The sequence below is a fragment of the Camelus dromedarius genome, chromosome 4 (genome assembly GCF_036321535.1).
Source record: "Camelus dromedarius isolate mCamDro1 chromosome 4, mCamDro1.pat, whole genome shotgun sequence".
NCBI lineage: Eukaryota > Metazoa > Chordata > Mammalia > Artiodactyla > Camelidae > Camelus > Camelus dromedarius.
This window is the reverse complement of record NC_087439.1, coordinates 81,818,995-81,834,318: the sequence shown is the minus strand read 5'-3', so window position 1 is coordinate 81,834,318 and position 15,324 is coordinate 81,818,995. Positions and strand designations below refer to the sequence as shown.

Sequence of the window (15,324 nt, the reverse complement as noted above, 5' to 3'; positions counted from 1 at the left end):
GAAAGCGAGAGAGACCTGAATCTGCCTCTCTTCCACGTATGAATATAAACTCTTTGAGTCGGGGCCTCTGATTTATCTATCTTTGTACCGACTCTGTCCTCTGAGGAGGGAAGGACTGGGGTGTACACTTCTCCCTCCTCAGTCCCACAGGGCCTGGCACATAGTAGACTCTCAGTAGCTTCTTTGCTGAGTAGAATTGATTCTGAGTTAATCAGATGAACACATTATACAGGAGACTGACCTGGCTCTTCTCCCTTCCCCACTCTGGGCAGTGACCTGCTTGTGGCTGGTACACCTTGCTCCTGGTTCAGGTGTACTTATAGCAGGGGGCACTGCTGTTTGCTTTTCTTAGTCCTGACTCCAGCTTCTCCCTTTGATCTCCGCTGCCTGCCCAAGCTCACCCCTACCATTGTCCTGCACAGGGAGCTAATGTCCCTCCTTCCCAGGCTCAGGCCTCTCCACCTCTCTTCCTTAGCATGTTCTGAGAATGATGCCCAAGGAATCAGTGATGATGGGGAATGGCTAGAATAGGATTGATGACACAGCCTTTTAGCCCTCCTCTGCCCCCGCCCCCCCCCCCGAGGGTTCCACGTGGGGCCAGCTGCCTCCTTTTTCTTGTCCCTTGAGAAAGCTTGTTCCTGAGCTGGATGGGAATATAGGCAGATGATCTGTGATGTGAGGGATTAAGGGTTGTAATCCTGGGGAAGGCTGTACTGCCCTTTAGTCTAAAATTCTGCTGTTCAGAGAAGTAAATAGGGTAGTCATCATATGTGTGGGCCCTGAAGCCAGACTGTCTGGATTCTAATCCTGTCCCACCACTCACTAGCTGTGACTGCCTCAGCAAGATGGGGTCGGACTCATGCCTACCATATTCCTTCATTCACGCATAGTTGTTGAGCCTTTCCTATGGGCCAGTTGTTCTAGGTGCCAGGGAAATAGCAGTGAATAACACAAAATGTGTTAATGCATTTAAATACATAGAATAGTGTCTAGCACATAGTAAATATGTGGCAATGTACCAATATTCTCCTAGTACTTTTCTGAGAATAGATCCTTGGGTGGGATGGCAGCAACTGCAGGACCAAACCTCTCTGAGAAGGGAAAGGATAGAAGGGCTAAGATATAGGTTCTGGATTTGGACTTAGGTCCAGGACATCACTAGCTTTAGTGGCCATTTATTTCTGGTACTTCATTTTGAGGCTTAATACCTGAGTCGGCTAAAGGTCACCCTGGAAATTTTATGAGTCTGTTTAGTTCATAGAAAGGGCAGGAGGAGATGACCTTGCCCTGCCTAGATTCTGCCTAGCCCGTTTGTACAGACAGCACAGTGCCTACTAAGCCGTGTGTGGATGGCCCTAAGAGAGGCCACAATCCCTGGGCAGTGTGAAGGGGGATCCTAGAGATGTGAGCTGTGAGGATGGGGAAGCTGTTTGCTTCTCTGCTATCAGGGCTCTCTGGCCGTAGAGTAGAAAACCTTCTGCTGGAAGAGGTGGCTTGGCGGTTGGAGAGCTGAACTGAGGAAGGAGAGTGAGGTAAGGTAGATGTACATGGTCAGTTTCAGTTCATTCCTCAGGGAATACTGCTGAAGGGGCTGTTGCACTTCTAGCGTGATTACTGCTGGAAGCAAAGTCTGCACTCAAGACTCCTGATTCATCGTCTGTGGTTTCCAGTGAAAGTCCATGGCTGATATAGTCTTTATGTGAGTAAGGTTGGAGTAGAAATCTATGTTACATTTCCTGGGGATCAACAAGTTTTTCAGCTAGCACTGTACTCACAGAAAGATAGCCATGTAATCTTGACTGTGGTTCAAGATTCTGCTTCACTGCTTCTCCCACTTTCTTTCTTCCAGCCTTCTTCCACAGTGATTTTCAGAAATGAGTGCCCTTATAGCACAGAGAAAGTTCCCTTGACATGAGATGTGGGCCAATCCAGGATTCTTGGGTTTGTTCCCATGTGAGCTGCTGGCATGGCTTCCCCTTGGAGACCTGCTAACTTGGCTGGGAACCATGACAATTTGAATGCATAGGGACAGATGAAGTAGTTCTGGGCCCTTTCCAAGATTCTGAAGTACAGCCAGGTTTGGGTCCACTGGACACCATACTCTTTCATCTCATTTTTATTGCACTTTCTTCAGTCTTCAGCCATTACTTCGACTCAGTTCAGCCAAGTGTATGAAACTTGAACTAGGCAAAGCATTTTGCTGTGGATTTAAATCCACAGTTCATTCTACACTAAAGGAAACAGATAAATATAGTGTGATTATAGCAGTATTTCTAAACTTTGTTTCATTATCACCTCCTGGAGGAACCTTTTTAAGACATTTTCTCCTAATCATCTCCCCTCAGGAAATTTTAATAGCACAGATATACCAAAATTGTTTATGCACTCTTTGTGTATGTATGCTTTATACATTAAAAGAGTGAGATTTTTTTTCACCCCCCCCCCCGCAAGAGCAGATTTTTCTCCCCACCTTGGGGAAATATCACCACATTGTGAGTCCATGGCTTACAGTAAAGCACAGTGGGATTGCAGTATGGAATATAAAATGGCAGGCAAGCCTCCAGAGCTTTGCAAACTTTATTTCTCCCATCTCCTTTCACTGAGTGTCACAGCTCCATAATTTATTCTCGTCTCTCAGTCTGTCATTCCCCTTTTGCTCTCTTTCCCCTTTCCTGGATTTCATCCTTTTTCTCTCTCTACTGCAGAAATTTTGGAGTGAATTTAATTAAAATACTTATCTGTACAGCTCAGGGACAATTTAGGGAAGGTAATTTCCTAAAATAGTCCTCTAAGAGGTCATCCTTTTGGAAGAAAGAACCTAGACACCTATGAGGTATTCATGGGGAAACATAATAGACCAAGTACTGAGGAAAATAAAAATATTCATTTGGAGTTGCCTTTCAAAGGAGAAGATCTCCCAAGAGGTCTTTATATTGGTCCCAACAGGTTTGGATATGAACGTCCTATATTGGATCTAACTTCTCTGTATAAATTCTTTTGAGGTTGATGCCAGTTCTGCCAGTGGGATATCAAATTTCTTTAGCAATACCATGTAACCAATGATAGCATCTCCTCTCCCCTATAGAAACTACCAGAGGCATGCAGTGTTGGTGATGGAAGACCCTTTGTCATGAATCTACAGAGTCTGTATGTGGCAGTCGCCAGACAAGAGATCCAAGTGGGACAGAAGCATCAAGGCACTGGTAAGTAGCTCCAGAGGTACTTGGTCTTTCTGGGCTTAGAATCAGGGTCTAGGTTTGTGCTGTCCAGTATGGTAGCTCTAGCCACTTGTGGGTACTTTAATTTAAATTAATAAAAATTAAATAAAATGAAAATTTCATCTCCTCATTTGCTCATTTCCAGTGTTCAATAGCCGCAGGTGGCCAGTGGGGAAAAATTTCCATCACTGCAGAAAGTATTATTGAGACTGATGCTTAAGAGAATTAGTGAGAGAACCAGGAGAAAGATTAATCCTTACACCTGAGACATGGCAGGCAATATGTAGAACAGTTAGCTGTTTTGAGTCAAGGAGATTCTTGTCCTATGTGGTTAAAGTTGGCCTGGGGTATCTTTATAGTAGAAACAGGGTTTTCCAAAGTTAGTTGGAAATGGATTTGTGTCTGCTTACATATTAGTACCAAGGCCTGGCCTTTGTCAGAATACTTGTTAAATGCAAATGCCTTCCTGATAAGAAAAAGACATTTATCAGTATCTTCCCTTGATCTTTTTGATTTCAGGAGCTCCCCAGACCTCAAGCAGTGCCCCCTCACAAGGAACTGATAGCCAACTTCTGAACCAGCCAGAAGAGCCAGTCTCCTTAGCACCATCGCTCCCAGAGCCTGAGAAAGAGCCCACAGTAAGTCACGAGCAGCATCCTGGATGGCATTTCAAGAGTTGGGAGAGACTGTACCTATAGTCCCCACGCCAGTGGTTCCTGGAATTGTCACCTAGTTGACACTGCCCTAACAACATTGGGTGGGTGGGCGTGGTATTTGTGACCAGGCGTCTAAATTGTGGATTTCTAGATGGAGAGTCGTGGTCTTTTGCATCTTCCCCCACTGTCTCCTCTCTGCAATTCTTCTGAATGATGGACCTTTACTCCTTTTATACCTTATTATACTTCCAGTGATGGGCTAGGAGGTTGTTTCCTAGATGAGAAGGGATGTCTGTATCTCCTGCATAAAGTCTTATATCACATTCACTGCCTGACATGGACTTCAAGCTCCTGTGTCAGCCACCTATCTTAACCAGAGCCCTGGGAGGAAGGAAGTTCCTTTCCTAACTTAAGTAGAATTGTTCAAAACCTCTATTAACTTGGGTTCCTTTTTTTCTAGGTTCCTTCAAGCCCTGTGCAGAGGCCTCAGCTGTTAAAGGTCAAGAGGAAGAAGCCAAGGGGGCTCTTCAGTTAACCTGTCACTATCTCAACTGCTGAGGATGGACTTGGAGAGTAGTTTTCTAATGTCACTTTGAAAGGAGTTCCCATGGCAGCAGCCTCTCTGACAGTTATATAGTCAGGGGCTCCACTGTAAGGGAAGGACAACTGAAGTTCACGTTGACAGGCATGGGTATTATTAACTGAGGGAGCCCTGCCCCCAACCCATCAGGCATTAGCCTTCTCCATCTGAGTGGAAGCCAGTCTCTGGGTATCCCATACCGCCTTTTTTAGGTGGAGGGTCTCTAGACCCAAGATCTACCGTGGACTTTAGGTATATGGGACAAGTCAACAAAAAGGCACAACATGCTTAGGAAGGCTAGTCTACCTTTCTTAAGAGTCCTTAGCTAGTCCCAGATGCTCCCCAGAGACCCTCTTCTCTCTTTAGCATGGAATAGAAAGCACTCACACTCCCCTGCTTTTGAGATTGCTTATCTATGGAGTACATAACCAGCCCACTTCACTTAACTGCATCCCACCCCATGTTGTCTCTGGATGAAGCCTAGGGCATCAGTCCAATCCTTCACATTCTTCTTATGCTTCTCTTCTGTGGCCTGTACTAAGCTTCCATTCAAGAGCTTTGATCTTGAGATCTTTCTCCATGGTGGACACTAGACAGAACAGATGGCTTCTGCTCTCCTTTGCCCAATTGATAAGGGTTTTGTTTTTGGTTTTTAAAATGTTTCTAAGGCATAGATAACAGGTTAAACCACAATAGGGGATTGAAATTACAAACAACTCTAAGCACTAAGGCCAAGTTAGTTTCCCAGAGTGAAAGAAAAAGGAATTTTACTTTCCCATCCTTTACTCCACTTCAGATAGCATAGTAACTAGATGAACTAGAAAAGATAGGATGACAGGGGCCAGGAAATAGCCACAGGAGTTCTCTGGGACCAACAGAATTAACCTATAGAATGAATAGTACTTAGCAGGAAAAAATATAAAGGCTATGTGAGATACACAGACTCTTAGACAGTTAGAAAGTTGATTCTTTGGACAATTCTAGCACGATTTTGCAGACCAGGATTGGCAGAGTTCCTTGGCCTTCTCTGCTGAGTTTTCCTCTGTAGGTAAGACCATCTGAAACTTTACCTGGAGAGACAGGAAGGAAAGTAGAACTCAGATGTTCACTGGGGGCTGTTAGGTAGAGGAAGGAGTTGGGGCAAAAACCACAGAGGCCTTTTCTGGTTTATTTACTTATGATCGTCAAATGCCTCCTCATTCACCAGTCCTTTCTACCTGGTACTGGTGTTTCTGTCCCCGTGTCAAGTCTTGGGGGAAGATGATGATCTAAGTAATAATAAAATAATAATGATTATAACAGCAGTAATAAACAGCTACCATTTATTGAGCAGTTCATGTATACCAGGGACTCTAATAAGTGCCTGACATTGAATCCTCACAGCATCATTTGAGGAAGATACTGTTAACCCATTAGGAAATGTAGTCTTGAAGGGATTAAATGACTTATCAGAGGTTACACAGTTAATAAATAACAGCCAGAATTTGAACCCAGACAGCTGAGTTCTGAACTGCATTATTGTATACATTACTGAAAACATTTTCCAGGAAGGATGTAAAATCATTCTTTCTTATCTTCCACTGTGACCAGTCATCTCCTGTGACCCTTTCAGGAGGCTGTTCTACTCTCCATTGGCTCTTCAAGATGGGAGCCTTGGAGGACTCCAGGTCTTATGCCCAGGCCTTTACCTGCTGGCAGAGTCTGAGAGCTCCACCAGGGCTCATTCCCAGTTGCTGATAACTTTCTTTACCTCCAGACCAGTGCCACAGTCTGTGCCCTCAGGGTGACTATCATTGAAGTGAATTGGGAACTATGTAAAAACAATCTGTCAGGTGACTCACTTTGTTCTTTAGTTTCATTGGCATAATTTAGATAGCCAGATTTCAAGGTATGAGGCCACGTGGAAAATGGAAAGACTTCAGCAGCAAGCTAGGAGGGAAAAAGGGTTCTTCATCCTCAGTAATCCCCCTGCCCTAAGAGCACAGTTTCAAGAGCAGGCATTTTTAATCAGAGGGTGATCAGGGGTTTGTGAATCCCCTAAAATTGTAAGTAAAATCCTAAGAGCATATATATGTATTTCTCATGTTCTCAAAAGAACCTGTGACTTTTTAAAGAGTTTAAGTTACAGTATGCCCAATGACCTCCCCACCTACTGCCTCCTTTATCCCCTAAGGTTGCTGCCCCCATGGGGATATGGCCCAAACACATCCTTAGAGAAACTGCTCCCTGAGGCTGAGGCCCTGCCTCAGGCAGTCTTGCCCTGAAACTCTTGCCCCTCAAAGCAAGGGGTGGTGGTTGAAAATCATTCATCCCAGGGCAACTCCAGGGAAATCCCTGCCTTGACAAATTGGCCTAGCTAGGCTCTATTCCAGCCCTGCCCCCTGGCTTGGGCCCCTCCCTGCGGCCCCCAGCTTGGCCCAACCCCCACTCCCTATACACATAAAAGGGTCGAATTCTCGTGGCTGCTCCATAAATTTTATTCCGTAAATATTAGTTTTCCCTGTGTTTAATAAAGCAGTGGCCCACCTCCCCGCCTACCCGCCCGCTCCCCGGGGCCGAGGCTGGGGCCAGGGCTGGCTGGTGGGAGAAGGGACTCTTTCAATTGCTTTGGAGTATTTTTAGAAAAAAAAATAATATAAGGTGGTTTACAGGAGTAAGCCAGCAAACCAGGAGCAGGACTAGAGACCTCGAGGAAGTTCCTGCAGGAACTTGACCTAAAAAGTAGAGAAATAGCGCCACCTAGGCTGCAAGGCATAGTTGGCCCTGCAGGCTGATTCACCCCCTCCCCCCACAGTCAGCCAGGACAGGCACGCTCTTTACAGGGAGAGAAATCTTCACCCTTTAGTACTCCAGTTGGGCAAGCACCTCCTCTCAGGCCTCACTGAGGGCTTTCCCAGCAGCCCTGAAGGCAGAGCCTGAGCCAGGTCCTGAACACCCCACGAAGGTTGTTCTAGAACCAGTCAGCTGGTCTCCTAGATCAAGGAGTGTTTCCAAGGGATAATACTTACTGAAAAGGGAGAAAGGAGCTTCTATTCTCTGAATTCCGAGGATCTAGCCCTGGAGTCCCTAGGGTGTAAGGTGGCAAAGAGTGAGATCTGTGGTCCTGTGCTCTGGAGTTGGAAAGAGTCTGTCCCTGTCAGACCAAGATCCTTCCACAGGTCTAATGCAGTTCACCTTTAGAGAACACTTAGGGGAGGGAGAGATGCTCAAGTCTCCAGAATACTCAGCCCCACTGCTTCTTAATTTTATCCCATGGTCCATTTGAACTCCCTTTTCTTGCCTTCCTGTTCGAAGCCCTTAGCTCCTCCTTCACCCTGGTCTGCTGGGAGATGAGCAGGAGCTTGTGTGTCATCTTTCGTACAGAGATGGCAGGAGTGGGGATGGAAAAGGCCATGCCTCTTCTCATCCGGGATCTGGTCTCGTTCTTGACATTGTCACCAGGGGCATTTCCTTTTCTCCAATTATTCTGTCCTTCATTCCCTCCTATTCACTAGGAGGATTTGCTCCGAAGAGTATTGGGGAAACCTAAAATCCCTTTAATTACCCTCCATCATGATGTGGTAAATTCACTTTATCTGTTCTGCCCACCTCCTCACTATTTGTACTATTAATATAAGCAGTGTTTACCTACACATTTCCTCTGCACTTTTTGTTTTCTTCCTTACATTGGATTATACTCTTTGAGAACAGGGTCAGTTTTTAACACTAACTCAAAAAATATCACCATGGTGATATTATACTCCTGAAGGATACAACTTTATGTTAACTGGGTTTTCAAACAATCATGATATGCTTTTCCGAGCTCTGCCCAGAAGTATTTTTCTATCTTCTAATTTTCCTGAAGAAGAAACTGTTCAGAAGGAGTAAGTGACATTCTACAAGGAAGCCACCAAACTCAGAGCTCAACCCTTGATTCCTAGTCCCTGTTACCAACAAGAGTAAAGGTATGGACTCAAAGGAGTGTAATGGGTTTTGCGAGGTACTTAGATAGAGAAATGCTGGAAGAGAAGGGAGCCCACACTGTGAGGGAAGGTTTTCCCTGGCTCCTGTGACCTGGAAACTGCTACGGGGTTTCTTGTTGAGGGCTTCTTAGTGCTGCATTTTTCTTCCATGTTCTCTTGGACAGGGCTTCAGAAGATCCTACCCTGAGGGGAAACATTCAGAGAGGGGAGAGTGTGAGGTAAGCTTGTCTGTTTGTGATGGGGAGGGACCCTGGGGAATCCTCTACTTGAGGATCTAGAAGCCTGTCTCTCCTCTGACTTCCATCCCGGACCCATCAATGAGTACTTTCTCATCTCCTGAGACTTTGCTTTATGGTGGCCCCTTATGCTTCCCCTCAATTCTGGGGTCTCATTTTTCTACCTTGGCCCACGGGCAGTCATGAGGCAGCACCAAAGCAAAGTTCTAGCAAAAGCCCTGTCTCTTCTAAGCTGTGAAGTCCTACCTGCTCTCAGTTTCTCTTTCCCAGAACCCAACCAATTTTGCTGTACTTTTCATACCCCTGGACCCTTTGAGTGAGCGCTAGCCTCTCAGATCCTCTCTCAGCTCCTAACTCTCATGGGTTCCTGAGAATGTGGGCCAGCCTAGGGGAACCCGGAAGAAGCACTGGAAGAACTCCAGGGTGTGGGAACTCCAGGGTGTGGGGAACGCACAGCCATTGACTCACCTGGGAATGTTGTGCCAGGGTACTCGTCCTGCTGGGCCCAGGGCCAGGAGTTAAAGGAGCATGCAGTACCATACTCTTCCTCCCTCCCCTCACTTTGGGGCCCAAAGCAGTGGCAGGGTGAGAATTGGGGAGTAGGCCTTGGGGGCTGCTGGAGACCCTTCTGAAATCTGGGTGTTGTATTTACTTTTTCATATTGGCAGCTGGAAGGGGAAGCCCATCCCAGCTCGGCATTGTTGTCTAACATGGTTAATCAGATCCTATAATCCTGCTGTGGAAATATTGGGCCTCACTCAAAACAATAGAGACCAAGAATATTGTGGTTAAATTTCAACCAGCTGCCTCCCTGGCCTGTTTGCCTAACCCCTACCCCCCTCTCCTGGGCCAGAGTCCTCCTGGCTTTATGGACCCCTGATAGGATCGACAGCCACTCAGAAATGGGTGACAGAAGAAGGGAGGATGGAGTAGGGGAAGGGTAATCCTCTTGACTGACACTCCATCCTGCCTCTCCCCTCCCACTCCAGGCCTTGAGAAGTGAGCAGGGGGTGGTGGGGGAGCCCCTGGGTCTGGGTGTGTGCTCAGGGGTCAAGAGCAGTACTGCTGGGAATCCAGGGTGGTAAGAGATTTCTTATTCAAGACAGAAAAGGACTCCTGCCAGATGAGAAGGAAAGACTGCCAGTTTCATTTACTACTGCTGCCTGGCGCTTCCAGGACACAAAGACATGCCAGTTGGTCAGATGTCACATATGGAAGGCACTGGTTGTGGGGAAGGGAAGCTGGTAACAAATATTTCTGTTTCATTAGTAACCTGATAAAACAGCAATATAAATAATACTCTAATAATGTAAGGTGATACTGATACCCCAACTTGAGTAGTTTTCTGGTAGTGGTAAGGTCCATTAGGTTGCTCTGTTTAATAAGTACAAATTAACTGTGGCAGGGTAATTTATATAATTAGAATAGCAGGACAGAGGAAATAGATAAGCTATACAATGGCATTTTGAATAAAAAAAAAAGATGCAATGTCTGGATTGTGCTAAAGGGGAAAATTAACATGGTGATATGTCCAGGAAAAGGCAGAGGACGTTCCTCTTGCAGATCTTAGGACACCCAGCCTGTGAAGTAGCCAACTTTGAGTTTGTACTTGGCTCTCATGCACCCAGGATGGACTGGGAACAAGTTGTCGCCACATTGCTTTTGGAGCTGTCACCAGTCAATGAGATGAAGTACAGTGATGCCCCAGTTCCAGCACTGTGGACTATTGAACGGTCAAAGTGTATGTGCTTTTGTAGGATTTGAAGAACGAAAATAGCAGAACTGTGCCAAACGAAACTGTATGTACTTAATCTCTTCATATAGGATGGGAATAGAGCAGCAGCAGAGGGCATTTAATGTTTTCTCCCTCAGGTGCTATGTGATGATTCAGGGACTAGCATGGCTCCTGTGGGTCATTCATCAAAGCCATTTTAAAGCAGGGGCTGCTTAGCGGGAACTGAGCTTCCCACCAGAAAGACATCTGGAAAATACCCTGGGAGTGAGACTCTAAGAGATGTGTATGCTTCTGGGTGGGAATCTCAAAAATACCCTAATAGCAGTCATCAAATGGAATTGAAGCAGGTATGAAACTGATAAAAAAAAATGATTTAAAGATGATGGAAAGCATTTCAACAGTTAAGGAACTTGGGGGAAAAAGAAGAAACTTGGGTAACTAGTGGGAAGAATTCAAGGTGAAGAAAAATCCCCAGTGGAAGCTCTAAAGGATGAGCTATCTTCCTGATGAGGAAGGGGAATGTAAGAAACCAAGTTGATTTTGCTGTACATAGACTTGAACTGCAAATGGGAAAGTCCAATAGGAACATTCCAGGTTTGTTGGAAATGTGTTGGGAATATAGAAAAACCCACATTCAACAAGAGACAGGAATACTTAGATGTGTATTAACTCATATACATACTGACTGCTTACTCACTAACATTCCCGTTAACAGGGCCATCATGCTACTTGCTGTATTATGGCCACAGAGACGTATCTTTTGCTCTCAAGAAGCCTATGATCCAAAGATGATTCTTACAGCATAGATTTCCCCCTCCCCCAAAGTTTTTCAAGTGTGTGAAGTAGAAAGAGCCAGGTATCTCTTTTTTTTTTTTTAATTTAGGAGAATCCTACCGATAAACCCTGTCCTGTTACCTTTTACTTTTACTTAACTGTATTCTGTCCATATTTACATGTCAATACATAAATCTCTTTAAAGGGTAAATTATCTTCACTCTGAGCTTCATAAAAAATTTGAAAAACACCCTCGTGATCAGGAAGTAGAAAGTCAAGCTTATTTACTGCATTTCCCCCTTGCTGCTTCTTTGATCACACTGGTCTTGCTATTTCTCTAATATGCAAGCATGTTAGGGCTTTTTCTCTATGCATTTCTCTCTGCCTAGAACTCTCTTCCCTTAGGTATCTGCTTGGTTGAAGCCCTCGCCTCTTTAAGGTCTTGGCTTAAGTCACACCTTCTCAATGAGGCCTCCACTGGCCACCTTACTTAACAGAGTGACCTGCCTCCTGACCTTGCACCGCTCCCCACAAGCTGGCTTTGCTCTCAATCCTTTTACCCTGTTTTATGTTTTGTGTTCATAGTTCTTATTCCCTTCTGACATATCATATATTTTGCTTATTTGTATATTTATTTTTGTCTCCCCAGTGCTTCCCCACTAGAATACAGCTCCTTAAAGGCAGGAACCTTTGTGGTTTTTTGTTTTTAGTATTTTCTCATGTCTCAAGCACCTCACACAGTGTCTGGTACCTAGTTGATGCTCAAAAATACTTGTTGAGTAAATAAATGAAGAAAGATTATCACCACACACACACACACCCCTCCACACCAGCAGTATCTTGAAGTGGTTTTAGAAATTTGTGGATATAAATGAATGTAATGCTTTTTGTTTGGGGCAACCAGTCATAAGGTGAGAGTGGGGTTAAAGACCTTTTGTTTGTTTGTTTGTTAGCTACAATCATAACAGAATGAATTTGTAATTTTGCAGCAACTAGGAGTACAAGTTATTAAAAAGCAAGTGACTGTCTACCTTCTTGACTCTCTTTGGCTATAGATCCCTGGCATCCTTCGGGTGTTATCTTGATCAAGAGAGACAGGTGAGAGAGAGTGAGTTGGCTAGTACAGATCCAGTTACGGAAAGCCGACAGGCATGTCAAAGCATCACTTGAGTATTAAAAGAGTAGAACCCCTTCCCCTCAGAACATTCACTGAACAGGTATCTTCTAAGATTCTCATTAAGCAACTAATTTCTTCCCAAATAGAGACACGGGGGTGGAAATAAAGCCCATTAGTTAGTCAACATGTTATCCATATACAGAAATATATTTGTATGTGTGTCTTTCGGTCTGCAAGTGTCTTTCTGTCTACAAGAGTTTCCCACAGTCTTTAGTCTCTGACTTGATGGGAAGATACTCTGTTACCAATTCTGCTACTTTTCCTACCTTTTCAAAGTCATCAAAGCAAGGTCTTTAATGCTTGAATCTCTCTGAAGTGCCTTGTAATGAGCTTATTGTTAGGGCAAAGGTAACTTGACATTCCCATTTCTAATCAATAGCCAGCTTTCAAAGCATTGTTAGTTTTGAGTGGCTCTAATTGCATCTCCAAATGTGTTCTGCACTGATCAGAGGCTGGAAGGACAGGCATGCTTCCTTCACTTTTATATATGGGTGAAATCTGGTGGAGTTGCTAACCTCTTCAAAAAATCAACAGTAGAAATATATAGAAGATCTTTTGGTAGCTCACAGCGAAAAAAAAAGTGACAATGAATATATATATTTTCATGTATAACTGAAAAATTGTGCTCTACACTGGAATTTGACACAACATTGTAAAATGACTATTACTCAATAAATAAATGTTAAAAAAAAATCAACAGTAGAAGTCAGAGTGATCCCAGCCAGTTGGGGAAATGGTCAAAGTATGAAGCTTAAGAGCCGAAGATGAAGATAACAAGAGTCTCTTAGATTTAGAAAGAAAATGAGTGACTTGAACAGAGGTCAACAACCCAGCATGCTTGCCCACCAGTCACTCACCAAGAAACTGGATTATTATGGAGTCAACAGGCCTGGATTCCAGCTTCAGCTTTCTCACTTACAAGCTCTGGACTTCAGTTCCTCATTTATAAAATGAAGATGGTTGTGTGAACTTCAGAAGGTTTTTGTGAAGGCTACATCTATTCTCCAGTATTACTACTGGCAAAAGCCTGGCAGTGACCAAAAAAAAAGAGCCAAACTTTGTTTGATAGGTCTAATGGAATGGCTCAATTCAGAAGCTACCCAACATCAACTGCACAGTTAAGAACATAAGACAGCCAAGAAATGACCAAGGTCCTTAGGCCCCAATTTGGATTTAAAGTACTCCAAGGTCACTGCGATAGAAATTATGACACTTCCAATCTCTGCCATTCTCTCCTCCTTCCTCCGCTGAAGGAGATTGGACTGAAGCTGACCTAAATTTGAGATTCAGATCTTGAATGGCTATTGTATCTTGAGAAAGGATTACAGATTTGGAGCAAAAAAGCTCTGGGTTCGAGTCTTGACTGTGGGACCATAGGCAAGGTACTTTACCTTTAGAGCTTTAGAGCTGTAGATTGGTAAAATGAGAATAATAATTACTGTGCACAGAGGGTTACTGTGAAGATTCTAGTAAGTGCTTAAAGTACCCGGTCATTGAGAAAAGACTAGATAAATTTATTAGCCCACCCAATCTGCTTCTCCCAGGACACACCCTGATCACTGCTCCTAAGTTAGCCAGGTAGAGGAGGATCTAGACTTAGTGGACACAATCTAAACCAATGTTCCCCTGCTATAGAAGCACTCTGATGCTAAACTGTATCAGCACTGCATAAGTAATTCTTGCTTGATGCTGATCAGATCTTTACCAGAGATTTGTATTCTATAGGATCACAGTATAAGAGGAGAAATGAGAGGAAGAATGGCAAAGTTAATAAATGGTTCTAAGTTAGAACCTCTGGGAGAAGCTTAAAGACATTGTCTTTCACTTAGAGAACTAAGAAGACTGGAAATGAAGTTAACAGCTCTTCAAGACCATGCATATGAGATTATAAGCAGGACAATGGTCCTCGTCTGTAAGGCCAGAAGAACAGGAAAGGAGCTGATTTGTAAAGAGAGAGAGGGCAAAAGAAAGATTGAATTGAAGGCAAAACTTCTCTAAAACAGTATTATAAAACACTGAGATAGGTGATGATGGAAGCCTATGGGATTTTATTTTTTGGTCCTCTGAAAAACAGAGAGTCCCTATTTGTTTGGGTTGGGAGAGGTACTGACCCGCTGAGTAGTGTGCCCAGGAAATCTAAGCAGGAGAGAGGGAAGGGGTGGGGAATATTGCAGGGATCATTCTTGAGCCCCAGAAAACATGTGTAAAAGCACTTCAAAATCTTTCAAGAAAAAGAAGTAATGCTGGAGTAATCTGTGACTGGGAGACACAGAATCCGAATGCAAATATAAGATCAAACATGGGGTGTGGGGAGGAAGAACAGGCAAAGGGGAGTAAATGAAAAGACCCATTTCCAAGTGACAGTTATCCTTCCACCCTGGTGGAGCCATCCTAAATTCCCTTCTACGGGCCTCAGTTTCCTCTTCTGTAATATGATGTGCTTGGATTAAGCACTCTTTTTTGAGTCCCTTCCAATTCTAAATTTGTGTTTACAAAATTGATTCAGAGAAAATGATGTGAGTATATCTGTGAAAAGCTTCCAACATCCAAAACCCAGGTTGTACTGAATGGGTGCATGATGTACAGAAAGAGATCCTGTATTGGTGAGGGCTCTGGGGCTTTGGGGTCAGAGGGAGGTGGGGGGTTGAATCCCTCAGCCAGGAGCAAGTTGCTTTTCTTCTCTAACTTCAAAATCTTCATTTGTAAAATGGGGATAATAATAGCTCATTTGTAGTTGCAAATTTAAATTAGATAATGCAAGTAGAATGCTTAGTATAATAATAGCTAGTAACTTCCATATATCAGGCACATAAGCATCAAAAAAAGAACTGTACCTATTAATATTCTTGAAATGAGAATTTTTAAACTTTTTTATTTTTCACCCTTTTATTTCTGTCTCTGTTGAAGTTGTGGAAAATGTTGCAACCAAATCACATAGTTTGTTGTGGTGGTGGTGTTTGTTTTTAATACACTTGCCTTTTCTAGT

At 43.8% G+C, this 15,324-nt stretch overlaps 1 protein-coding gene across 5 annotated transcripts in view; it reads left to right on the top strand.

The window, feature by feature from the left end:
• NHEJ1 (non-homologous end joining factor 1) overlaps nt 1–12,189 on the top strand; it is an 82,324-nt gene extending 70,135 nt beyond the window's left edge. For all 5 annotated transcript variants that reach the window (XM_010988351.3, XM_010988350.3, XM_010988349.3 and 2 more), the window contains 3 exons: nt 3,086–3,203; nt 3,738–3,856; nt 4,335–12,189. In XM_010988351.3, the coding sequence (XP_010986653.1) occupies nt 3,086–3,203; nt 3,738–3,856; nt 4,335–4,409 (312 nt within the window). In that variant the 3' untranslated portion in view covers nt 4,410–12,189. The remainder of the gene's footprint in view (nt 1–3,085; nt 3,204–3,737; nt 3,857–4,334) is intronic.
• Nucleotides 12,190–15,324: the final 3,135 nt, after the last annotated feature.